This window comes from Taeniopygia guttata, chromosome 3 (assembly GCF_048771995.1).
Source record: "Taeniopygia guttata chromosome 3, bTaeGut7.mat, whole genome shotgun sequence".
NCBI classification, from domain to species: Eukaryota; Metazoa; Chordata; class Aves; order Passeriformes; family Estrildidae; genus Taeniopygia; species Taeniopygia guttata.
In genome coordinates, this window is record NC_133027.1 from 87925608 (window position 1) to 87952531 (window position 26924).

A 26924-nucleotide genomic window follows, 5' to 3' on the forward strand; every position below is an offset into this window, starting at 1 on the left:
CCATAAAATGGAATATCAGGAAACTATTCCCCTCCAGTTACTGAGATCAATCACTGATGCAAATGCTTTTTTCCCCATGGAGCCACTGTAAAGATCCAGTGCAATTACCTTTGTTGGTATCCAATTTCCTTTCCTTGCTGAGCTCTGCATGGCAATCCCTGCAAGAAGCTAGAGCCTGATGGTCCCAACTAATTAAATCAAGCAGGATCCATAATGAGCTCATGCCAGTGAGCCTTCCCAGAGCAGAAAGGATCTGTGTGGGACAACCTGTGTGCCTGAGCCTTGTCCCTGCTGTTCACCAGTCCCAAAACATGGTGTGAGCTAGTGGCAGCAACACCACAGCATCACCATGGGCACAGCAAACTTCCCATCCCAGGACAGCCCAGAGTGGAGCTGCCTCTACCAGTGGAGCAAGTGCAGAAGGGATGGGAGCTGGCAAAGGTTCAACTTTTGGCAAAGCTGCCTTGTAAAACTATTAAGAAAACTAATAGCACATGCATTTATTTTTTACTTCCATTAGTGTGATGGTGTAATGCAAGCAAAATATTCACTATCAGCAGAAACTGATTTGCTGTGCAATAACAACTTCTTAAGGATATTGGATGATATTTAAAATATTACTTATGCATTGAATCAGAGTATCACCCTAACAAAAGTGATTTTAAGCATTTTTGTTACTTTGGCTATGAACAACTCTCTAGAATATAATTTCTTAATTTACCCCCAGAAATCTCTTCACTCAATCAAAAGAAAGTTCTTAATAATCATAATAATTATTAAGATTCATAACAAACTCTCCTTTTGTATTCAGGAAAGTTATTGCAAGTCAATTCTGGTGCCAAAGAACAACTATTTTTTGAAGCACCAAGGGGGAAAAGACATATTATAAGAATTGCTGAGGTATGAATTGTGGGCTGGATTATTTTTACTGTGAAAATTAATTTTAAGAATTGTCTTCCAATGGTGTAATTTTTTTCCCTTTTATAATACTCTATTTACAATGGTTAGAATTAGAATTATTTAGTAATTCCCCAGTGTCTTTCCTAGCATTTTTAAAATGGCAGAATGTGCAGGTTTCTGCTTGTATCTCTAAATTTATTTTATTTGTTAGCAGCCATTTGCCATAATCCCCTTCTCAAAGCCATCTGTTTTCTGTGTAACCAGTTGCATATAAACCACCTTCAAACAGCAGGACCAGGGTTTTCATGAAGTTGATTATTTGTGATGTGTAATTCTACATGACTACAAAATTGCCAATGTTTAGCACTTCAGAAAATCTTCAGGGAGATCTGTATCCAGATCATGCTCTGCCTTGAAAAAATGGGAATGTTTAAAGTGTTAAGCCTTTTGATAAAGATACACAATTTGTATTAACAAGCTGGAACAGCACAGTTTCTTAAGAACTAAAAATATTAAAATAAAAATAATTGTCAAACATAGAAAAATATCCACATGAAACGAATGTGTATTTGGTATGTTTAAAGTAAGAAGCCTTCTTTGGGGGAATTTTGTTTGCAGATAGAGAAGATTGAATGGGACACCTGGACATGCGTGCTTGGTCCCACCTGTGAGGGAATCTGGCCCATGCACAGCGATGTCACTGTTGTCAACGCGGCCAGTCTCACAAAGGACAGAACCCTCTTGGCCACAGGAGATGATTTTGGGTTTGTAAAGCTCTTCTCCTACCCAGTGAAGGTAAGAAGTGTGTTTATTTCAGTGATGGGAAAGGAAAAGAAGGAAGGCGCTCTTCCAGGCTGCCAGTGGGGGATTCTCTGTGCCGTAGGGCCAACATGCCAGGTTCAAGAAATACGTGGGGCACAGTGCACAGGTGACCAACGTGCAGTGGCTACACAATGACTCCGTGCTCCTCACCGTCGGTGGCGCCGACACCGCGCTCATGATCTGGACCAGGGAGTTCCTGGGCATCCAGGAGAGCAAGCTGGTGGACAGTGAAGAATCAGACACAGATGCAGAAGAAGATGGAGGTAAAGAGGATTTAATTCAATCTTTGTTTTCTGAATCAGGGATTCACACAGGCATTTAACTTGAAGCTTTACTATGCTGAATTTCAGTGTGAGAAAAGCATTGTAGCATTTGTTTCCTTCCTTTCATTGTTGCAGATCATCTTGTTCTCTACTGTCCCACTATGAAACAAGGGTAGTTTGTTTTATTCTATGTTTGATTTTTCTAAGGTTATGACAGTGATGTTGCAAGAGAAAAAGCAATTGACTACACCACTAAGATCTATGCAGTGGGCATCCGAGAAATGGAAGGCACAAAACCCCATCAGCAGCTGAAGGAGGTTTCAGTGGAAGAGAGGTATGTCCCACAAAGGCTTTTGCTTCCAAGTGTGCCCTTTTGCATCTGTTTTCATTCAACTAAAATTAGTCCTTAGAAATAAGACAGGAATTCTAAAATTCACCAGATAACATTTAAAATTATGTTCACAGAGTGCAACATCTTAAGGTGATGGAGAAAAATTCATGTCTATGACACATCTAAGTGTTGTGTTCTCTCTTGCCATTCACATGATCATTTATATTCTCTCCTAACCAGTGTGTGTCTGCAGCAGAGGACTTGTGATAGTGGTAAGCTTGTAAATATTTTGTGGTTAAGGCTTTGGGTGGTGCTTTTATTAAAAGATTTTCAGTCACTTGTAATTGTGTTGTGTTGTCACTTTTAAAGCTGGAATTTCCCATGGCACATGCTGGCCTTAGGCTGAAATACTCTAAAAAAAAAATTAGCTTGAAGGGGAACAGTGTTGGAGAGGAGAGCAAAGAAAAGAGATAAGAGCTAAGAACAGAGGGGAGGAGTCCAGTGAAACACAGACCTAAAGTAGGGGATGATAAAATCTGATGGGACAGAACAGCAGCATCTGTTCAACCACTAAAGTACATTCCTCCTCAATACCTGGGGCAGTAAATCCCTACCTGTGAATCCAGCTGTTGACTCAGCTGTGAATCCATTTTGTCTCTTTTAATAGAGTATTTTCCTAGAAATGATAATTCTTTTATCAGGAGTTTCCCTGCTCTTGCCCCTCTACTGGGCACTGGCACAAAGGACTGCTGTGGGTTAACCCACAGAAAGAATTTCAGCTTAGTTTTGTTATTGCAAAAGACAAAATGAAGTTAATAATACTTCCTAATCTCATGTAGGCCTTGGAAAAATAAGTTTCTCTCTTTAAAGCTCTCAAAGAATGCAGTGCTGAGCATCTTGAACAGAAAGTAGTTAATCATTTTTGCTCAGTAAATGAGCAAAACAGGAGAATTGGGTGTGAAATGTGGGGTATGAACAATAAAAAAATGTTGCACCCATTTTTTTCATCACAGTATTTTAACAATACCAAGCAGCAGGAGGATCGGTGATTTTTACAATAAAAAGTTGGACCATAACCTTCTCTTTTTCCATTTCTTTTAAGACTATCTATTTTCTCCAAATAAAGACTTTGTTCCTCCATTTTTCTACAAAAAGGCATAGTGTATGATCTGGTAAGCATAAATGTTTGCAGATTGAGTTAAAAAAAAGGAAAATTATTATTTTATTTTGGGTGAATTGTTAAATTGTTACAGGAATAATAAGTGACATTGGTACAGCTGTTTTGCACCAGAAACCCTTCTACTGTCCAGCTGTTTTATTCTGCTGTGATGATGCAAAAGCAACTGTAGAGTGAGTTAAATTGATGGATTAAGCTGGGCTTAAAAATGACTTGTATTTATGATTTACTGATGATTTAAGCAAGAGCATCAGTGTCTTGTGCAGCTTTTCAGCACCATTTCCAGTCCAGGAGTGAAAATCCCCCTTCAGGTGCCTGGGAAGTTTCCCTTCTCTGCACCCAAAGCTGTGCTGTGTGATGGCATGGGCTCTGGAGCCTGTCCTCATCCTCAGCCCCTCTCTTGGAGAGCAGGTCATGTCTACCCAGTACCACAAAGCCCTGTGGAAGCTGCTCCAGCCTTTCCACACCTGCCACTCTGTTGGTGGCTGTTAAAATGGGGAGGCACCTCCTCTCTGGTGAGGTTGCCCCTGACTTCTAGAGTAGTCCCTTCACAATGGCTGCACATGAAAAGAGCATCCCAAGGGAATAACCCATCCTATGTTATGTCCCCAAGCTCTGGACTGAGGACAGTAAAAAGCAAGGCCTTAACAATCTTCTATCTTTTTTTCTTCTTACTGTCTCTGTGCTATCAACAGTTTTGTACTTTGTTTTAATCTAGGTTAAAAATAAACCCTTGTCACTGCTCTTCCCATCTTTTCTGCTTGAGAGTTACAGCTCTTGTACACATTTTTAATCTCCTTTTTAAATTACAGATGCTTCTGTACAATCACACCTTTGGTATTTGGAATTTGCTGTTTTGATCAGTCTGACAACAAATATCATAATTTACATATGTCACTTGTTAAGGAAAGATCAATTCACTTTCCTTTCTTCAAGGGATTAATAAAAATAGTGAGAATTTATAGTGAAACAATCAGAAGTGGCAACTTGATGGTGAAATGTCAGCAAAACTGCTTTCTGAGTGCATTGTGATTGGATAGGGCCTTAAGCGGTGAAAGATGCTTGAGTTTGGGTGCAGTAAGACAGGATTCATGCATTGGCTACTGCAAGACTACAATTCCTGGTCACAGTAGGGCAATATGGGCACAGTTCCTGCAGAATCTTGGCACTCCCAGTTGCAGGTGCCTCAGGTTAAAGCTGACTTTTCTCAGAAGACATATGAAGTATGAGGGAAGCTTTGTAGTCGTGCCAAATTCCATCTTTTCTGAGAACTCAGAAGAATGTAGTAGCTGGAAAAGGGTTTGTCTGCCCATGACAAACTTCTGAAATCCCTGGCCTGACTTTTCTTTGCACCTCCAAGGGTCTGAAGTGACGATTGAGCAATCCAGGTGAAATGGAAAGTCTGCAAGTACTCAGCTGTCCGTGTTGAGGGAAATCCTAAATGTTCAGGGAAATCTAAGGTCAAGTCAGCCAGCCTTGAGGCTGTGGAGTCTTGAAATCTATGTGCACAGGGCTGAGTGAAGATGCAACAAGGAATATTGGAGGCAGCTCCCAAAGCTTTAGATTTTCTGCCTAAGGCACAGCTGAACTAGCTCTCCCAGCCCCTCCAGGTTTGAAGAAGGGAACCCAGAGGATGTATTCCATTCACTTTCAGGCAGGTATGCGGGGAAACCTGGTAGGCTTTTGAGGAGGAAGTTTTTCTGGGGGAAGTATTTCAGATCTTTCCCTTTGTGATTGGGCCATATGTCTGTCTGAAGACCCCAGTGATTGTGCACTTAATGGCTTTTGTGCATGGAATATTCTGGCTTTGGTAACTTACTGTCCACATGTTGAAAACTATGGGAGAAGCTGGCAGGCTGCTTAGAACAGAAACTGTGAGTAAATCCCAAAGCCTGGAAAACTGTTGGCCCACTTCACTGCAACATCTAGTGGGGGTCTTGGAGTGTCCCCCTTGCTGTATTTTCATTGTGGCTTTGAGAAAGGAAAAATTGTGAAGGTGTAGTGAGAAGAAACTTGTAATTAAGCAAGTTTAAATTAATGAAAGGGGAAAAAAGGGGGAAAAGCATGTTTCTGTTTTAAGCAAGAAGTAGGAATAGCTGGGGCTGCTTCTGTGAGTTGCTTCTTGAGGGCAATGACTTGGAGCTCACTAAGGTTTTTTCTTTTAATAGTAATATTTAGAGGGTGAACTGTTGCTGAAGGTAATTTTCAGCTTATGTAATCAAATGCATTTCAAATGCGCTATGTGGCACCGACACATAGACATGTCTGTCTGTTTAATCCTTCTGTTTGCTGGAATAAGCTTGCAGGACTCTGTGCTTCTCTAATAGAAAGTGGTGAATCTGAAAACCTCCAAGTACATAATTTCTCTAGAAATAACAATCAATTGTTCAATTCAGGAGGAGTTTGGTCTCGGGAACTGTGATGGGACTCCTGAGAAGATTGCAAGTGTAGGGTTGGGAGCTGAACTGTACAGTGATTAGTACAAACTTAGGAGTAATAATAACGTTTTCCCTTAGAAAAGAAAATGTGAACCCTATATGAAATTTATTTTTCCTGTCTAACTCAAATGTAATTAAAATAATCATGATTCTGCAAATATATTGGAGGAGTGTAGAAGTTATGTGATAGATTTTACTTGTAGGATTTTAATCAAATCATAGCCTGGTATTTTTGGGGGATCCAGCATTTCCTGCCTCCATCAACAGCTGCAGCTTTAGGATGGCAAAGTGACAGGAGAGCTGCTGCTGAGGCACAGTTTTAAAATGTCTTGCAGTTATATTGGTGTGTTTGGTTAACACCATTAATTGATTGTTGTTTCTTTCTCCTCTCCCCGACCTTGTTGTTTTCTTTTTCCCCCTTTCCATGCCTTCCCTCCTCTCCTCCCCACCCACTGTTACCCTTGTCTCCATTTCTGCCCCTGTGGCTGGCCCCCGTTGCCGTGCCCATGGTCAGGAGCGGGGTGCCCTCGAGAGGGGCTGCAGGAGCTGTCTCACGGGGTGGGAGCTCCCAGCGTGGCGCTCCCGCTCCTCGGGACCCCTTGGCCACTGGTGGGACTGTCCGGGACAATCCAGGACAATTGTAAGCTCTGCTGTGTGTCACAAAAGAATTGTGCTGTTTCAGGAAAGGGCTGGTTTTTGAACTGGGACCATTTAAACCAAGAATTGATATGATGAGAAGTAACACAAGCTTGCTGATGATTGTATTTACGTTACTAATCTCAAAGGCAAAGACCTGTTTGCATTTGGCCTCCTACTAACCCCTAACACACTCCCTGCATCTGCAGCTCTCCTTTAGCTCAATTTGCATGACTCCACATGAACCTGGTGATGGAAACTCCTTCAAAGCAGGTGGAATGTGTCGAAAACAAGAAGCAGCATTAGCATGTTTGTCTGGTTTTCCGTTTTCTCAGCATCCTGGCTTGTCTCTCTCCATTAATTACCCACCTCAGAGCCTGGTCTCTATTGTGGTGTTTGCCTCGTGTGTAATCATATGTCCTGATAAAGATGAAAAGTTTAAGAAGTTGAATGTTCTCTCTTCAAATGTTGCTCTTTAAATTATTGATTTCTTTAAAACAACATGAACTAACTGATATAAACTTCCAAAATAGCCCCCACAAGCCTTTGCACCATGAAGTGAATTATTAGATGTATGGTTACAGCCTTGATTCCTGTACCTTTACACACATGTGTTTGTGGGTGCAGTGCAAAAGCTCTGAGTGTGAATCTGTGTTGTATTTATGTGTAGGTGGGGATTATTCAAAATATATCTGAAAATAAAACACATTATTGGGGTGGAAAAAATGACTTTGGGCTTATTCCAGCAGAAAGCCCCTCTCTGAAAATGAGCAGCATAATTTGGAATATTCACTTTTACTTTCTCAACAGCATTATGTCAAGTTAATGCACCCTCAGTGCATTTGACAGCCTGCTGGTTTCATCCCAGTTGTCCCCAAGGCTTGTACACATTGTGACTGGCATTTGTCAGTCCCTGCCAAGCAGCTGAACTCAGACTCAATCTCACTGCTCCCACAGGTTAGCACAGAGCTGGTTCAAAGTTCTTCTCCGTTTGTGCGACACTTGGGGGAGTGGAACTGAGGAATGCCAGCGTTGCCATGCATTCCCAGTGCCTCTCTGAACCTGAGTGCTCTCTGCCCTGAGGGTGATGAGAAATACTCAGCTGTGCAGGAGGTAGTCCAGGGCTGATGGAAAAAGCCATGTGTCTCATGTTCTGTCATGCAGAGGGAGGATCTGCTATATATGATCGGTTCAGTGTTTTTATTTACACAATATAGCTTCAAAACATGCTGAAGCTTATGCAGGAAATAACAAAACAAATGGAAAAGGCTCTGTTTCCTCCATGTGTCCAATGTGTCCAGGGTGTGAGGGACAGCAGGGTCAGTCTGTGGTACGGGAGCTGTTTAGGGAACAGCTTCCCAAGGTGCTCAGAACAAAGGCCCTCAGGCTTCATTCCAGTGATTACCCTCCTTACTAATTGCTGTAGTGCTGTTACACTGGGCACTGAGCTGGAATGACCTGGGAATGCAGTGACCAGCTGCCCTGACAGGCTGTGACAACAGCTGGCCTTACCATAAGTCCTGCAGTACTTTTTGATTTTTAATTTTTTTTTTTAATTTTAAGGAGTGCATCAGCATACATGTGAAGTTCTAAATATTGTAACCATGTAAGGCCTTTTCAATCCTTTAAAAATGAAATTTACCACTGATGTTTCTCTCTGGTTCTGTTTGAGCTTTGCTTTGATCTGCTGTATTTGAGAGCAGGGTATTTTCATATTGAATCCTATTCTTTTTGTTGTCTTATGATAGCTACAGAGTGTTAAGAAAAAATAACAGCAGGAAAAGTTGTATGTAAAACTCCTATGTATGTTGGGATGGGAAAACCCAAGGGTTTAGAATTTACAGAATCTTTTAATCCCTTCTCTGGGAAGGGATTAAAAAAAAGCTTGAGGAGTTTGGCAGCAGTTTGGGGGCACTTGGGAGTCCCCTCCTGTCACTGGTGAAGGGCACAGTTAAAAGCTGCTTTTGCATTTTTTTCTGAAATGAACAGTGTATTTTTTAAACCTTGGATTTTTGTTCTCTTGCCCAATCCAACCCTACCACCCTTTCCTCTCCTTGAACTTTGCTTTCTCTTCTCAGGAGCAGTCCTGCTCATGTTTGTGTAGATCCAAGTGTGTTCTCTCTCCAGTTTGCAGCCATATAAATCCATGTCTGTCTCCCTTTTGGGCTTGAAGCTTTTCCCTACCCATTGCTGGCTCAGCCTGTCACCTTCTTGGTTGCAGGACACTCCTGTCAGTCTGTTCCTGCTCCAGACCTTGTTGGTCCCTTTCACATGACGCTGTTTCTGGAGTTCCCATGCTGTTCCTGTTGATCTTGGAGCAGAATGTTTGTGTTCTCACCAGTTTATTCCTGCTGCAGTCAGCATCTCCAACCAGACAGCAATTCTGGCCTGTGACCTGGAAACAGGAATTGCTATATCCCCCTCCCATAGAATTTATCATAACAGTATTTTATCTGCCTTGTCTTTTGACCTTTATTTTCCATCTAAACAGATCTAGCTTTTTCCCCCCCCTTATAGTTTGGCCCTGTTCTCTAAGATCACATCTCTTTCCTCCCTCAAGATGCCCCACTCTTCCAAAACCCCATTCCCTCTTCCCCCCAGCCCAGCTCTTGTTGTGTCCATTTGTTGTTCTCCATCCTGGTGCTGTCTGTTCACCCCACCCCTGATTTGGGCTTCTCTCCCCGCTGTGGCTGGAGGGGATGTTCACTCACATCTTTTCACATTCCTGCATGAAGGTGGTGCTGAGGTTTTGTCAGTTTGGATCTGGACTTCTGTCCCTGACTGACAGCTGCGTGTCCTCATGTGAGAACATCCTGGAGATTGACATGAGTAACAGAAATTTTCTCTGCTGTATTCACAGTACCCAAAGAACTGAAACCCTCTAATATCTAACAGTGTCTTATCTTTCCTGGAGCTCCTCCATGCCATAACATGATCTAAGCATGTTTGTTTTCAATTGCTGCAAAGAAACCGTTAATGCTTGTGTTATGTTTTAACTTGCTTTCCTTTGGAGGCAGGGAATTGTCAAGTAAGTATTGATGGGGAGCCCAGCCAAGACCTGGATTGCTGGGAATGTGCCATGCAGTTTGCACAGGTGCAACAGGGCAAAAGGGTGGCATTTGCTACAGTGCAAATTTCTTGTCTTGGCAGTGTCATCTTCTGTGTCAAAACAAACTAGATGTAGTCACAGGGTTGTTAAAAGTGAAATGACTTCTTACAATGTTTCAAATGTGCTGCTTTCCATTTGTTTTATTAAGATGGTGATGAGGCAGTGAATGCACACGTGTGTGTATATATACATGGCTGTGTATATATGAATGCACACAACATCTGTGTTTGTGTGTGCTGTGAGTAGGTATCTATAAAACTATGTGTGTGTCTCCAAATTAAGACTCATGCTTATAATCTGGTGACTATCAAGCATGTCACAGTGGTAGTGTTCTCTTGCTTTCATGAAGTATTTTGGCTTGCTCTTGTCATAAACTTTGATATTCCTAGATAAAGAAATGTGGAAATGATCCAGTTTGAAATAACACTAAAACAGAAAAAAGCATACTAGAAAACAATTCTTTTCCTAAGTGCCAGTTCAGAGGCCCTCATAAATCTGAGCTGGAATGAAATAATGAATTTGTTTTGCAAGACAATTAAGTTTTGTAATAACTTCCTCTGCCCATTCCCTGCCAGTGATGGCACCGCTGCTCGGTCCTGCTCCACCTAGGGTCACCCCAGGGGACTTGGGTGACCCTCTCTGAGGAAATGAAGGTACTTGTTTCCTGAGGGCAAGGCAGGACAGGCTGTCCTGGGAGTGACTTGGCCTCCTCACAGCAATTGTGGGCTAAATTGCAGCTGAGCTGGGATAGAGAACAATCATCCATTGTGTGCAGTCTCAGCGCTGCCTAGGAAACTGTCAACTTCCTACCAGTTCCCTCCTTGTCAGGCTCCTGAAAATAAACCAACCATGGAATCCCGTTCTGCTTTGGTGCAAAGTGTGCAGGAAGCTTGGATGTAGCTTCCCTTTCCCCTCCATCCTGCAGGATCTTTAGCTCTGAGGCTGCCCAGGGATGCCGAGTGCGATGTTTCCGGGTCTGTGTGCTCTTTGGTTTCTGTTTTAGTTCTTGCTGGCATGCTTGCATAGCATGTGTTGTGCCCAAGGAATGACTGCTCTGCTCTGAAAGTGCTTGTGCATGAGTCTTGTGCTCAGAAGTGACTCCTAAACTGTATTAAGTTTCTTGCTTGGCTTTATTTGCTGCTTACAAGGGGATCAAGGTAACTCTTTCACTCTCTTCGTGTCATTAGTCACCTGCTGATGTGCTTGTTGGTCCTTGCTGTGCTTGAGACATGGGTTAGACTGGTTACCTCCAGCCTTGCTCTGTCTCAGAGCTCAGGTTGTCCTGCTGCTCATTGCCACAGGGCTCAGTCCCCACTGTTCTCTGTCCACCACGCCTTTAATATCTTCCATGAAAAATCCAGCTCCAGAAAAAGCAGCTCCCTATATACAAAAGGGATTTCATTCTTCTCCAATTAATTTTTTGCAAAATAGGAATTAGTGATAGTTACGATCTCAGGAACAAATTTCACAGCATGTGGAATGTAATAGCAAGGTCACATTTTTCTGGAATCATAAGCCCTGGGAATGCTTTCCACGTGCTCCCCTTAGCTCTGTCCCTCTTTTCCCAGCAGGATCAACAGCAGCAGCAGAGGTTATCTGGCCTTACAGACTGTTTGCAAACATCAGATTTTGTCTCAGCCTGCATTCTGCATTTGTCTCTTTATCTACTTTTAGCAACTGCAATTATATAAAAAAATCTTTGCTGGCCTCAATCTCCCAAATTCCCTTGGATGAATGACTTGTGCATTTAAATGCAACCATTTTAATATGATTTTGAGAAGATATTATTGAAGCCATGTCAAGGTTTTAGGATTGGGTTCCTCAGAAGAAGCAAGGCTGGGCAGAGGTCAATTGTCAGCTGCAGAAATTACTTCAGATCATTTCTGAAAGCACCAATTTCCCATGATTTCATATTCAATAATTTTTCCATGGATTTAAATCATTATGGTCTGGGGTCTTTTGAATGGTGTAAGGTTGTTTGTTCTGCCACTTATCCGTGAAGTCTACATCAATGTTTCTGCTCTTTCTAGCAAAAAGTGCAGGATTTTAATCAGTTTATTGTACAACTCTGAAAAAAGCTTATACAGAGGCAACTGTTCATTTGCTGCTCACACATGCTGTGGTTTTGAAGGTTGTGTTTTACTTTCAAATATATCGATTGTCTCCTTTTTTAAATGTTCTTTTCAGGCCACCCGTGAGCAGAGCTGCTCCTCAGCCTGAGAAACTGCAAAAAAACAATGTCAACAAAAAAAAGAAACTAGTTGAGGTCAGAATTAATATGTTTTATATTTCTTTAAAAGTAAAATCTGCTGGGTGAAATCCATCCCTGTTTTGCCTCTTAGTGAAGGGCAGGTACAATCACAGAGTATTTGCATTTCCATGCTCCCTGCTCAATCCCAAGGGAAATGCACCCAGAATCAGCACTTTGGCCCAGGAAAAATCCTGTGCAGGATTTTGAATGATGGAATTTGCTCATTGACTTTGGAACTTTCTCCCCAAACAACTTGTTTGAATTCCCACCTAATAGGCAGAACCAGGGGAGTATTCTGTGACCTGTGTGGACCATTTGCAACACTTGGTCTATGGCAAATTTGGATCGTTCCCAGCAAGCTGTGATTGTGTTTGGGACAGTCATTAAGTTGGGCTTCAGGGCTCCAAAGCAGCTCTAACAGCAATCCATGAACCATCCTGGGTTCCTGGAGGAAATTTCCTTGGCAACTACTCAATTACACCTCTGATTAATGTCTTAATTACAGAGTTTCTTATAGCTTGCCCTGGCTTTCCTTTAAGGACTTTAAGGTCAGAATTTGGTCTGTGGAAATTTGGTAGTTTGTTAGAATGATTTTTGAAAACTCTGCAGGTATATTCTTTAAAATATCTGATACCCTATATAAATATTAAACTGTGATGGGAAGAGCAATAAAATCCAACCTGTTCTGTGAGTTGTATCTGTTTGGAGTGGTAATTTACAGAACCAGGGCATTTATGGCCTTCTGAATAATTAAAAAAGAAAATAATATAAGCTCAGTGCTTTAGTTGATCAATTAAAGGTTGTTGATAGCCTCTGATAATATTATACCTCAATAAATGAGCAGAGTGGGGATAACTAATTATTGTTTTGTTATTCTATTGCTTCTACAAGATATTTGTACTTGTGTAATTTAGAATTGTCTTTAAGTGGTCCAGGGTCTGAAATCTTGTTTTTTTCTTCTATTTCACTCTTGTTCTCTTTGTTTTCCTGGAGCAGGAGCTGGCTTTAGACCACGTGTTTGGATACAGAGGATTTGACTGTCGCAACAACCTCCATTACCTGAACAATGGTGCTGACATTATTTTCCACACAGCTGCAGCAGGCATTGTCCAAAACCTCTCCACTGGTAATTCCACTTGAAAAAATACTTGGAGATAAAATACCTTTATAAGGAAAATATTTTTGACTGAAAGTCTGAACTTTTTAATCCTCCTGTGGCTTTCCCACATTTTGCATCTTGATAACTAGCATAAACCCACTGTAGGTGGTCTCTGGGGACTCCAGTCCTAGGACAGCTGTGGGCTGGGAAACAAGGCCCCATCTGTCCTTTCTGGGCCTCTTCTCTTGGGAGGGTTTTGCCTCCACTTCTCCACTCACTGTCTCAATTCACTGGGATTTCACTGGGAAACGTGGGCTTTGTATTGGCAGTTTTGGTGTTTCTTGCAATTATGGTGGCTGTAGGCTGATTCTCTGGGTATATAGTTAATTTCCCAAATGTTGCTTTTGTATCCACCTCTGTGTGTTGATGGTTGTGTCCATAGTGCATTTGGGAGTGGGAGCAGAGTTGTAGCAGCTGCCCAAATAGTCTGTGCTTCTGTGGTGGCTCTTCCCTCGGTCCTGTGGTGACTGAAATCCTGCTTGGATGTCATTAGGTAGCCAGAGTTTCTACCTGGAGCACACTGATGACATCCTGTGCCTGACAGTGAACCAGCACCCCAAGTACAAGAACGTGGTGGCCACCAGCCAGATTGGTACGTGACCCCCACAGCAAAGCTTCACTCAGGGCACTGCTTTATTTGGGGCTTTTCTGTGGAGGAACTTTACTTTTTGTTTGATTTGGAAGAAGTAATCAAGCTGCAGCGTTTTCTTACTGTTTCAATTCCGTCTCTAATTGTGAGTGATTGGATTTTAGAGTTAATTGTAGTGTAATTGTATTTTGGAAGACAAACTTTGATAAACTGTTTAATCATCTCAATAATCTTATTTATAGAGTTTCTTCTTTCCTTCCTGTGTCCAAGGCACTGTTTAGCAGTGAGAGTACAATGAGCATCATTTTCCCTGCAGGAATACAGAAGCAGTACAGAGAAGGCCAGAAACAAGAGACAGATCTCAGCAGAAGCTAGGGGGCATATCAGGGGACAGCTGAGAAAACCCATTTCTTTGGGTGTTTATTGTTTACATGGAAACTCCTGCAGGAGTAAACATTGCATGGGGAATGCAGGATGAGTTGTCCCAAGCTTTTAGAAGGAGCTGCTGCCCCTCAGCCTAATGCTGAAATAATTAACTTTATGGAGGAGAACAGGGTCACAGTGTCTCAGCCCATTCCAGAAAGAAACTGGAATCCATAACTTGAGGACAGGAGTCACTTAACAGGAGGCAGGGAATTGTAGTGATGAGCACAGTGACAAACACAAACTCTCTGCTGCCTGTCCTGAGCACAGTCACTGCATCTGGAATGCGGAGGGAGCACCCAAACCTGCATGTGGAGCCAGAGCTGTGCAAAACACTGATTTTTGTGGCATGGAAAAGGCTAAAGGCCCTTTTCCTAGGCCTCAGGAGATCAGTGCTTCAGAGTTTGATTTGATACGTTGTATAACTAGAGATTCACTTCACTTTTGAATGTAATAATTTTTAAAGCATGCATGCCTGTAACATTTCTTTTAGGTACCATTTTTAAACTTAAAAGTACTAAATATTGTTGCAGTATTTGTGTATAATAGCCAATATACCCCAAAAAAGTTCAACAATATTCCTGGCTTATTTGTTTTGTTGATTTAATCCATATCCATTTCCAAGTTTTTAATTTTGTTTTCCTTCTGGTGCTGATGCTGGCACTTCAGCACAAGTCACATGACTTATTTCACCTATTGTTTTCCCTTGGTGCTTCCTCATTTGCCATTGCTCTCACAATGCAGGTGACATGACAGAATTCCCAGGTAAGGCTGATTTGTTTGTGAATTTAGCAGAGTCCTGTACAAGTTCCATGTTGCCTCGTTGTATCTGTGTGAACCATGGATACAAGTGAAACATCTGGCAATTTCTTTTGCATGAGGCTCTTCATGAATGTTATGTTGTTCTTTTAGAACTTGTCTGATTTCACAGACTACAATGATTCCCCCCTACCCCGTGTTTTGCAAGCTATTTTGATTTCTCTTTGTTTCTCAGTAGTGCTAATCTTCAACCAAATCCAAACCCCCAACTAATGTCTGTTTAGGTTAAATGTTCTTGAAAAATGCCTGGTTTGCACTGAAGCTTTCCAGAATTAATTCTCTTTTAATGCCTCTCTCCCACAGGTACAACCCCCACAATCCATATATGGGATGCCATGAGCAAGCAAACCCTTTCCATGCTGCGCTGCTTCCACACCAAAGGGGTCAATTATGTGAATTTTAGTGCCACAGGCAAACTTCTGGTGTCGGTGGGAGTCGACCCAGAACACACCATCACTGTCTGGAGGTGGCAAGAAGGTACAAACCAGGGGGAAATCATGTTCCTTCAGCTTAACAGGACTGTGCATAATGATTGGCTTTGCCTTTCAAGTCTTTGGACTTTTGTCTCCCCAATCTATCCCAGTTAGTCGGTTAAAGATGGCAAAAGGCTAGAAAATATGAACAGGAAGATACGTTTTAAACACCTATTCTAAGTGGAAATTAAGGAAAGAATGATGCTTAATGTAAAATTACATGAAATTAAGGAAAATTATTCCTTTTCTTTCCTAAAACACTTCAAGTACTATGATGGAGATAGGCCTTTGGGAAGTAATTTCCAGAAAATAATTCTTTGGAAACGGTGGAGGGAGAGGAAAAGGGCCTCAGATCATGAGTGTGTCCTTGTGCATTTTTCACCAGATGATAGCCAATATTTCTGTGTTATTTCACTGACCCAGGAGACAGATTTGCTATGAAGGCCTGAAATCTGCATTTCCTATATCCGTGGGATGCAACCAGGGACTTTTGGAGTTGCATTGAGATGTTTGATATACTAGACAGCGGTGGGATTTGTAGCTTTCACATCTGGGACACAGATCTCTAATCCAATACCAACTCAATTTATTTGATAAAATCATATCAGAGCTTCATTTCTCGGGTAAATTCCGCTTTGTTTTTATCCTTTCCTTTCCTCATTAAACCAGGAGCTAAAGTTGCCAGTAGGGGAGGACACCTGGAGAGGATCTTCGTTGTGGAGTTCCGCCCGGACTCCGACACTCAGTTCGTGTCCGTGGGGGTCAAACACATGAAGTTCTGGACCTTGGCTGGCAGCGCTTTGCTCTACAAGAAAGGCGTCATTGGTTCCATGGAAGATGCCAAAATGCAAACCATGCTCTCTGTTGCCTTTGGAGCAGTGAGTTCAAGTTACCTGCTACAGGATTTTACATTACCTTTGCATTAAACCTGCAAGGGTCAGTTTTCTTTGCTGAAATCCAACCCAGTGCTTGTTAGTGAAATGTGGATTTAAAACCTGTGCACCTTGAGATCCTTCCCTGAATTTCCTGAGCACAACTGGGTGAATGTCTTCTATTAAGTTCTTCTGTTCACACCTACTACCCTGGCTGGGTTTTTTTGGGTTTTTTTCTTTTCTGGTTATTTATCTGTTTAACTTAAACTGTGATCTATTATTTCATGTACCTTTTTTTTCTGCTGATGGTATTTGGCGTGACACATGCTAGTGATGCACCAATGGTGACAATCCAGTGTGGTCGTTAAGGACTTTTAAATTTAGTTTAAAGAATTTTACTCAAAGCTGAACAAAAATGCCAAGGTGTCCATTGCTGCTCTCTGTTGCAGAATAACCTCACATTCACTGGTGCCATAAATGGAGATGTCTACGTGTGGAAGGATCATTTCCTGGTCAGGCTGGTGGCCAAGGCTCACACAGGACCAGTGTTCACCATGTATACGACTCTGCGGGATGGGCTCATTGTTACTGGAGGGAAGGAGAGGCCGTAAGACACAGGATCTTCCTAAAGTGCACAATTCTGTCTTGCTTGTGTAGTTTTTGTTTTCGTTATTTATCCAGCACCCCAGAGATAAATGCTGTCTATGCTGTAGCAGCTTCACTCTCAATTTTGCATAACCTGCCCAGATGGCAGTGAAGGACTAAAGGGGGATACTTGAGGATCACAGTGGCACATGTTATGTGGCAGGGAGATGCTGAACCTCTTTGAAATTGTTCCAAACATCTGCATAAGTTTGTATTGCCTGAACTCCTGCCGTAAGTGGAGTTCTCTTCATTTGTTAGTTCTGTCAAACTACAGACGGCCTCTCCCAGTGGAGATGCTGTGGGTCTTGGGATTACCACAAGAAACAGATTTACTAGGAAGCAGAGATTTGAGATATTTGGCAAGAGAGCAGTTTGGTTTGTACAAATTATGGTGCTGCTTAAAACATGAAATGTGAAAGCATTTAACTTTTTATTATTTAGTTACCATTGCACCATAATAGTGACATGAGTGGAGGGTGGGTCAATGTATGTTTAGTGATTTAAACAGAAAAATACTGGTGAGATGTTCATATGTAAAGGAAACATCCAGGTAACACCAGGCCTCCTTTGCAGCACGAAGGAGGGGGGAGCAGTGAAGCTGTGGGACCAGGAGATGAAGCGGTGCCGAGCCTTCCAGCTGGAGACCGGGCAGCTCATCGAGTGTGTGCGCTCTGTGTGCCGGGGCAAGGTGAGGAGCGCCCTGGGGCAGAGGGCAGAGCTCAGCTGCTTGTCTGAGCTTCTGTTTGTTCTTTAAAGTCACAAAACCCCCACTGGGAGCTACTGAGAGACCCTGAGTTTTGGTGGAGTGGAGCACAGTAGGAATAACAGAGTCATGTGACTTGCTGCAGTCACTCTTGCATGTGTTTGAATTGTGCATGAGAAAGGAGCAGTGATGCTACACAAGGTGGGACCTGTCCAGCCGAGTGCTCCAGGGATGGCCTCTATTTCATTTTGCTCAGGAATCTGACACATTCCTTGATAAAAACACCACTGAGGAATGTTGGTTTATATTGCCAATCAAGTAGCCATTAATCGATTTCAAGCTTAATCTGTTTATGCTTTTTCCAAGTATTTGCCAAGGAAGGTCTGGCAGTTTAAACCTTAGCAGTTACTGCTACACTGGCCACCTCTCTCCACTCCTTTTCTTTGGCTACAAACAGGGGAAAATCTTAGTGGGAACAAAAGATGGAGAAATCCTTGAAGTAGGAGAAAAAAACGCTGCTTCAAACTTGCTGATTGACTGTCACATGGAAGGGGAAATCTGGGGCTTGGCAACACACCCCTCCAAAGACATATTTATCTCTGCAAGCAACGATGGAACAGCCAGGATCTGGGACCTGTCGGACAAAGTGAGTACCGCGAACGTAAAAACGTGTGATTAAAAATTAACATTTTAGCCAAGTATCCATTTTTCCAGCTGTGCCGTTGCGCAGCCCTGGAATGAGAGCAGGGTTTTGCCTTGTCCTGAGCAGGTTTTGGTCATGTTTGGCATCAGCAGTCCCAGAGGAATGCAGGGATTCACCAGCACACCTGTCCATGGAGTGTCTCTTGTTTAGTGTTGTTTATTTGGATCCAAATCTGCAGGCTGGGGATCAAGGAAGCATTTTAATTCCACATTGCCTGTCTGGGTGACACAGACTGTGCTGTCACACACACACAGCCCCTGCCCATCATTCCCTCTTCCTGGCAGGCACGGCTCCCTCTTCTTCAGAGTCTTCCTTTGGAGCTCTGCATGTTGCCTCAGGGATTTTTCCAAGTCAAATTGACTAATAACAACCATTTTTAAAAACAACAAATAAAACATTAAAAAAAAGACACCAAAACTTTTTCAGCTCCTTTTGGCCAGCATAAAACTTTCCAAAAGCTTGTTACCTGAGCTAACAGGAGTAATTTTTAATGAGGAAAATTAATCTCTTATAAATACAACCAGCTAGGTAAAAATGCAAGAGCTTTCTAGGATGTTTCCACATATCAAATGAAACGGGAAAGCTCTGTGCCAATCAGCAGTTGTTGAAGATGTCAAAGTCATCTTTGAAACAAATTAGGAAATAGGTCTTTCAGCTTGTTCTGCTAAATAGTCCTTTTTCTGGTGTGACACTAAATGTCAGTCTACAAAATAATGCAAACATGAATCCCCCATCGAAATCACATATCTATTTTGAAGTCTGCTTAGCGACATATGTCTGGTGGGATGTGAGTCTCGGTGTGACATTTCAGGTTTATGTTTAGAGGGAAACAGAGTTGATTTGTTTTTAATTAAGCAAGTTTTATACTTTGTGTTTGGAAGTTCTCCATGTTCTGGGGAGGTGTGAGCCTGTTGCGTGTGTCCCCACAGAAGCTGGTGAACAAGGTGAGCCTGGGGCACCCCGCACGCTGCGCTGCGTACAGCCCTGACGGCGAGATGGTGGCCATCGGCATGAGGAACGGAGAGTTCGTCATCCTGCTGGTCAACAGCCTCAAGGTCTGGGGCAAGAAGCGGGACAGGAAGTCTGCAATTCAGGACATCAGGTAGGAGGTGCTCAAAATACACAGCCCTAGCTCAACAAAATGGCCATCGAGTGCCAGGTGGATTTGCAGAGGTTTTGTAAGTCTGTATCTGTTGAAACCTGTGTGAGCTGGTGAAGGGCACTGTGGCGGTGCTTTAATTCAGCCACAGCCACTGCACAGCTGTAATTATGGGAATTAATTCTTCAAATTGCAGTTCCTGAAGCTGACTCCCAGAGGATTAGTGTTGCTCTGCACACTGTGCTGTGGCTTTATGTGAGCACAGTATTAATACAATTTAACAACAAACAATACAGAATAGAGTCATGGAATGGTTTGGTTTGGAAGAGACCATAAAGCTCATCCAGTCCCAACCCCTGTCATGAGCAGGGGCACCTTCCACTATCCCAGCTTGCTTCAAGCCCCATCCAACCTGGCCTTGGATATTTTCAGTCATGGGGCAGCCACAGCTTCTCTGGGGAACCTGGGCCTGGGCCTGGGCCTCACCATCCTCACAGGCAAAAATTCCTTCCCAATATTCCATCTAACCCTGTCCTCTGTCAGAGAGATCCTGAGTCTTCCTCTTCTAAATAAGTATCGAGTTTTGGTTTGGGTTCAATCTTGCTGTTGACAGAAGGTTTTTTGTGTTTTTCATTAAAAAAAGTTCCTGTCACGTTAGCATGAGAAGCAAATCTTGCACCAAAACGGCCAGTGACATCCCCACTCCGTTTTATTTAGGATCAGTCCAGATAACAGGTTTTTGGCAGTGGGCTCACAAGAACATACTGTGGATTTTTATGATCTCACTCAAGGCACAGCCCTAAACCGAATTGGCTACTGCAAGGACATTGCCAGTTTTGTCATACAGATGGACTTCTCTGCAGACAGCAGGTACATCCAGGTATGTCTGGGATAGCCCCTGGAGTGCTCGGGTTTGTTGGAACACCATAACGAGATGGAGGCTTGAGCTGTGCTAAGGGCAAAGCATTATTCCAGGTCAGTGGAAGGGGTACAATGCTGAAAAAGAAATTGTGGATTATACCCATATGAAAGCAGTTCTCTTCCTCCCTGAGGCTGGGATGTATGTGAGAGCTCCATTGTTTTAATTAAATTGTTAATTTGAAAGGGTTTCCTTCAGAAATGTTCCTGATTTAGTAAAATTAGGTTGAGATAAAGTATAGAAGTGAGAGAAAATCTGTCAGCTCACAGATGCATGTGAGCATCTCCTTCCATCATCATCCTGTAACATTGTTCTTCCTTTATATGGCATGTGATGAATTCCAGGTAATGAGGAAAAAAGAGAAATATTATCCTAGATGTTTAATTGCTGATAAAACCTGGTGAGACTGTTGGAAATTTTACAGAAAATTACGTGTTTATAGCAGAGTTTCCAGGTTTTTCCTTTCCCACTTTCAGGTATCCACAGGTGCCTACAAGCGTCAAGTTCACGAGGTGCCACTGGGAAAGCAAATCACAGACCCTGCAGTCATAGAGAAAATCACCTGGGCCACATGGACCAGGTAACACCCAAGGAGAGCGTGGGGCCAGCGCTGGGGTCAGGCCACAGGTTTGGTTGTGTAAATGCTGAGATGTCCCAGGGCCTGGCAAACCTGCAAGTGCACCCAGGCTCTGCTTCCTCAGAGCTCCACCTGACACCCTTTGGCTGTTTGGTGTCTGTAGTAATTAGTGCTGTTAATAACACCGGGGGCTCTCACAGAGCCACAGTGGCTCATTGCCACTCATCCCAGGCCCCTCACACGGCTCTGGGCCACTCCAGGCAGCCTTGTCCCACATCAGCAAACACCAGCAGCATGGAAGGCCTGGAAAAGTGCACTGACTGCATTAAGGAGTTCTGAGAGTCATTAAAATGTATTTCTTGATGTGGATGAACACAGGAATGTGCCCCCAGCATTGCAGAACTGTGGCTGTGCTCTTCCTGCAAGAAGTGGGACAGACCAAAGGCAGAGGTGACAGTGGGGTGAGAACCAGGCAGGGCTGGGAGAAGGTAAATGGGAATCCTACTCTGCTCTGCTGGCATAAAAATCTGCCCCAAATTCCCCATTTCAGAGGACTCTTGTCAGGTGGTGGGAGGGGGCAGATGCCTCTGGCAGTGAGTCTGTGGGTAAATGATTACAGAGAACTGAAGCCTGGGGCAGAACACCTATTTCTGAGAATGAGTCAACATTGGACAAAGCATTCCATCATTCAGGAACTCACAGCTAAGGGAACAGTGCAGTCAGAAATCCCAGGGGAAGGCTCATAGAGACCAGAGCTGCACAAGGTGCTGGTGTAGAATGATGCCAGTGGTTTAATGAGAAATAAACATAAGGATTAATGGATGGAGATTGCTTAAGAATCACATTAAAATGATGTATTAGTGTGATGGTCTCCATGATGAGCTCAGGGCAATCATTTAAAAGGGACAATTTTATTTTAAATGCAGTAATTTTTTATTACTGACCTGTGTTGGCTCAGCCTCCTGTGGAAGAGCAGCAGCAATTTATGTCTTATGGTCTAATGCATTTTATTTACCTTGATTTTGGAACAGCATTCTTGGAGATGAAGTCATTGGGATCTGGCCACGAAATGCAGATAAAGCAGATGTCAACTGTGCCTGTGTGACCCACGCTGGCCTGAACATAGTCACAGGAGATGACTTCGGGCTGGTCAAGCTGTTTGACTTCCCATGCACGGAGAAATTTGTAAGTGCCTGTTTTACTTTCACCTAAGGAGCTTTTGCTTTTCCCAAACCCCACAGCACTCGTTGTTACAGCACCCAACCAGCGTGGTCCATCCTCAGGAAGCTCTTATAGCATCCAAACAGCACAGTCCATCCATGGGCAGCTCCCAGGGAGCAAAATGGACTTGGTGTCAGGATGGCTGTGGGCACAGAGCTTTGCCTGGTGCCATCCCTGAGCTGGTGTCCTGTCCCACAGGCCAAACACAAGCGATACTTCGGGCACTCGGCGCACGTCACCAACATCCGCTTCTCACACGATGACAAGTTCGTGGTGAGCACCGGAGGGGACGACTGCAGGTAATGGGCTGGGACTGGGGCAGTCACACACATAGGGACACAGAGAGCCAGGCACACACAGAGAGAAAGGGACACAGCCACGGGTGTGCACACAGACAGACACGCTAATGTGACCCACACAGCCACATCCCACTCACAAACACTCTGCACGTACACAGTGCACAAACACAGCAGACATGGATACACAGTGCACACACACAGATCCACGAGGCCCATACAGAGTGCACACAGATATGCTCAGACACATACACACTGCATATGCACAGACACACAGACAGTGCAGACACTGCCCACAGAGCACACAGACACAGGGTGTCTGCATGCTGCAGTCATGCACGGACACACATAAACTGTGCACACAATGCACATACCCACTACACACACAGTGCTCACTCTGCAGACATGCACATATACAGTGCACACACATTGCATAGACATATGCAGAGCCACAGTGTGCACAGAGTGTATTGCACACACACACAGTGTGTGCTTCACACACCCAATGTGTTTATTCTCTGCTCCTGTCTCATTGGGCTGTGCCAAATGCCAATCCCTGCTCTCCCTCCTGTCTCCAGTGTCTTCGTGTGGCGCTGCCTCTGAGGAGCCTCGGGTTGCTGCTGTCATGCCCCAGCGAGGGTGGTGCTGGCCGGGGCAGCTGGGAATGCCCCTCCAGCTGCAGGAATCCCAGCCCTGCTGCAGGCTGACATTTCCAGCTCACTCATCCCAAATTACCAAAAGGGGATGGGAGCTGGCCTTGGAAAGCCTGACACCCTTGCGAAGGAAGCTGCGGTTTGAAGGGTAACCTGGGGATCCCAAAGGGATGAACAGTTCACTCACAAAGCTGCTTTTGCCTAATACTGTGTTGTTCAAACCATGTCTGAAAAGGGAGAAAATGCTGACGAAATGCTGGGCCCTTTAATTTCCGAATTTGTGGCTTGAACAACGTTCAAGAAGTGGGTGGGTTTTAACCACACCTGCTTAAAACTCCAATTTGGTGCACTCAGTAAAGCAGGGAGCATTTAATGAGCAGGCTGGGGACAGGGGAAGTAACCCTTCAGCTTTCATTAATTGAAGGAGCAAAGTATCCTTTTTTTTTTAAGTCCATTTTATTTTTAAATATATATACTTGGCAGAATTTTCTATCCATGAAGTGCCTTGGAATAATTTTCTAGTAGTTTGGGCTGCAGCCTTGCCTCCCCCCACCTGCTTTCCACACATGGTGCTATGACTCTCACCCAGAGGAGGGCTAAACCATTCTCACCTTTTCCAGCTGGGTGCTTACATTATCCCTATTTTCTGCTTTGGTTTTTTAATACCTTCACAAGTGAATTCCTCACTGTTTCCGACAGCAAGCAGCTCTGTGCTGTCAGAAGGCCAAAGTGACGGCATTCCAGCTCCTGGGCAGCTGCTCCTGCAGCCAGCAGTGCAAGCTAAACTCCAACAGTGAGTGAGAGGAGAGGGTTTGGACAGACTAGGTTCAAGACATTTTAACACCAAGATTGAGAGTCACTCCTCAAGTGTTCCTGCATGCTCCCCCCACTTATAGGAAAACGTGCTTTACACTCCTACAGGCAATGGCCAGCCAGAATCTTGGCCTGGTGGGAAAGCCTCCATCAATCCTTATTTCCTGTTCTGGAGCGGGGTCCTAAGCCTTCAAAAAAATCCCTGGAATGTCCCTATAGCAGGGCTATGTGTTCCCTCCAGCCAGTCCATGCTGCTTGTAAGCAAAACATAAATCCTCTGGTACTAGGAAATGCAGCCTTTTTTTGGGGGGGAAAAGCTTATTGTGGATGACTCTGGGCTCCTCTCCTTATCCCTGCTTCTCCCTTCACCCCACAGAGCCCCTTGTCCTGGCCTGGGGGACAGCTGAGATCAAAGGAGAGCTGCCTCTATGGCAAAGTGGAACCACAGACAGATATTCCCAAAAGGCAACTCAAACCCTTCACTATTTGTTAGAACATTTTGTCAAAACCAAAAGCTCAAGGGACAGTGGAATTGGAGAAAGTTTAAAAAGGAATAGCAAATATGGGCAATGCCAAAATATGTATTTTAAGATATTTAAGATTCTGGGCATGGAACAACAGCCATATTTTGAAATTAACTTTCTTAATTAAAAAAAAATAGAGGCCAAAATAAAACATTTAGACTTACATGTAGTCTCTGAAAAGGAACAGTGCTTTAGTCCCAGTTCAGGACAATAGGATTTTGAACTCTGGAACCTTCCTGCCAGTCTGTTTCTGCTGCCCCCTGCACAGAAAAGTAGCAAAACATCCCATTAAAGGAGTGTATTCCTGTCTGTTTAACACATGAAGTGCTTCAGCAACCTCAAAGAATCACCTTTTTTTTTTTACAATTGAATTTATTAATGCCTTATATGACTATACAGCAGAGCAGTTTGTCAGATACACAGTATGAGTCCCTATGCAGTCTTTTTTTTTTAAAGAAACCTTCAGGATCAAATCCTGTTCTGTCAGCTGCTGCCAGCAGTGAGCACCTCTGCCTGTGTTGTAACCACTCATGTTTGCCTTCCTTACACATTGATTGTATCCCAAATAAAACCAGTTGCGTGGCAGAATGAATTAATCAACAGTGATGTGAGAAATATCTTCAAGCAATAGTGTCTGTCAGGAAAACACTTACTTATGGTTTGTATGTTTCTATGGTCTGGCTCCCTGTATAAAATGCTCAGAAGTAATGCTGTATTGTACTGTAAACTGAAATACTAATGCATGAATTTCTATTTTTCAATGGTCAAGATACCATTCACTTAAGATCTGCATCTCAAATAAATTTGTACACAAGTTTTCAATGTCCAGCTGTTAAATCAGAATCAACACTTTGCCCTGGAAACATTATTGGGACTTATTTCCTTCAAACTTGAAAATGGTATTAACCACTCCTGTTTCAAAATCCAAGAGCCTGACACCTTCTGGAGCTCCCTGGGACACTGGAGGTGGCCCTGAGCAGCTCCTTCACGCTGCAGAAGAAGAGGGACCCTGACAAACCCACCCTGCACCGTGCTCTACTGGGACACTACTGCCACCACCATGGACAAATGGATATTTATCACAATGAACTTCAAATAAACACAAATAGATTAAACTTGCCTCAAGAAAGCCAAATACTGGTATCATGTCTATAAGCTTTATTGATACTTGGAGTTTTGGGGTTGTGGGGTTTTTTTTCTCCTTTTTTGTTGGGATTTTTTTTTCTTTTTTTTTACATTTCACAATGCATTCCACAGACTTAGTTCAGTACAGCTCAAACTGCAAGTGTAAAAATTTTCACTTATTTCTTGCATAACAGGACAGGGCTTTAAGTTTCCAAACAACATTTGCAGCATTAGATACTCAATCCACAGATTATCAGAGCCTGAAAGCTGGAGAATTATTTGCTCAAGATCAACTACTGTACATTTGTGCAACAAAGTGTATGCTGTAAGTTTCTTTTGCTCTGTGTGAAGGTTCTTTGTTCATTTCTCTTTTGTTGTTTCCAACAGATGCCAGTGTTTACAGAGACTTTAGTTTCTCAAGCTTGTGTGCTCTGGAGCTTGTCCAGGCCTCAGTCAGTTCTCTGAAGTACAAAGCACTGTGGAGCAGCTGAAAGATCTAAGCTTTGTGAAACACATATATATATATATATATATATTGGCAACTGATAAAACAAAATCACAATACAACTATACTCATACCAAAAAGGCAAGATTTTTCAAAACTTGCTAAACTGGTATAGTCTTCTAAAACATCTCATTTTAGAAAATCTGCATCAATCTACACAGACCATACACAGTGCACAAACTGGGAAGTGTTCTCCTCTGCCCCACCCACTCTACACCTCCGGAACGCAGCAGGAACTACCTCTGATGAAGCAAATGTACAGCCGTCTCAGTTGTTTGTATTAGCCAGTGCTGCACACAGGATAAGGAAAGATGATTAGTTTTAGATCCATACATAGCAGCTTACAATACTTAAAGATGATGAAACACATGGCAGTCAAAACAGTTATTTTTCCTCAAACACTGCGTTGCTAAAAAATAAAATCTGTGAAATTGCACTGCAATGTCAAGGGGTTTGTTATTCCCTGACCCTCCCCATGTAAATCCAATGAGTATTTTCCCCCTTAAAAGATGAACTTCCTTTTCTATTGATAAGTTGCTTCAGGCTTTTTTTATTCAGTTTTGCGCTTCAACCCAGGGATCTTTGCTTGGATCCTGCAAGAGGAAGAAGGAAACACACAAAAGTAAGTTTGAGTAATAGACAAAAAAGAAAAGGTTAAACAGTCTTAGAAACAGCAACACATGAAAAGAACCCTCACAACACAGCTTTATACTCTGAGCCCAATTAAACAGCTGAATTTCTCATTTCCCCCCTCAATTGCACCTGCTGAGGGGCTCAGGTATCACTAATGGGTTGACATACACAGATTTCCATTAAAAAGAGTAGAGGCTCATTTCAATACAGCATCAACATTAACAGAGCTCTTTTCCTAACCAGCAC

At 43.1% G+C, this 26924-nt stretch overlaps 2 protein-coding genes across 9 annotated transcripts in view; one reads left to right on the top strand and one right to left on the bottom strand.

The window, feature by feature from the left end:
• The window catches only part of EML6 (EMAP like 6), a 94179-nt gene extending 68067 nt beyond the window's left edge, over nt 1-26112 (top strand). For 2 of the 4 annotated variants that reach the window (XM_041715330.2, XM_072927369.1), the window contains exons 24-42: nt 812-900; nt 1519-1695; nt 1784-1985; nt 2193-2319; nt 11864-11942; nt 12924-13053; nt 13580-13678; nt 14843-14863; nt 15221-15394; nt 16060-16268; nt 16712-16869; nt 17481-17595; nt 18068-18256; nt 19243-19415; nt 20130-20292; nt 20808-20911; nt 21940-22093; nt 22328-22428; nt 23004-26112. In XM_041715330.2, the coding sequence (XP_041571264.2) occupies nt 812-900; nt 1519-1695; nt 1784-1985; nt 2193-2319; nt 11864-11942; nt 12924-13053; nt 13580-13678; nt 14843-14863; nt 15221-15394; nt 16060-16268; nt 16712-16869; nt 17481-17595; nt 18068-18256; nt 19243-19415; nt 20130-20292; nt 20808-20911; nt 21940-22093; nt 22328-22428; nt 23004-23028 (2489 nt within the window). In that variant the 3' untranslated portion in view covers nt 23029-26112. The remainder of the gene's footprint in view (nt 1-811; nt 901-1518; nt 1696-1783; nt 1986-2192; nt 2320-11863; nt 11943-12923; nt 13054-13579; nt 13679-14842; nt 14864-15220; nt 15395-16059; nt 16269-16711; nt 16870-17480; nt 17596-18067; nt 18257-19242; nt 19416-20129; nt 20293-20807; nt 20912-21939; nt 22094-22327; nt 22429-23003) is intronic. The other 2 variants (XM_072927370.1, XM_030268707.4) reach the window with 1 other exon arrangement.
• Nucleotides 25559-26924, bottom strand: part of RTN4 (reticulon 4) — a 42164-nt gene continuing 40798 nt past the window's right edge. For all 5 annotated transcript variants that reach the window (XM_030268708.4, XM_030268710.4, XM_030268711.4 and 2 more), the window contains one exon: nt 25559-26638. In XM_030268708.4, the coding sequence (XP_030124568.4) occupies nt 26596-26638 (43 nt within the window). In that variant the 3' untranslated portion in view covers nt 25559-26595. The remainder of the gene's footprint in view (nt 26639-26924) is intronic.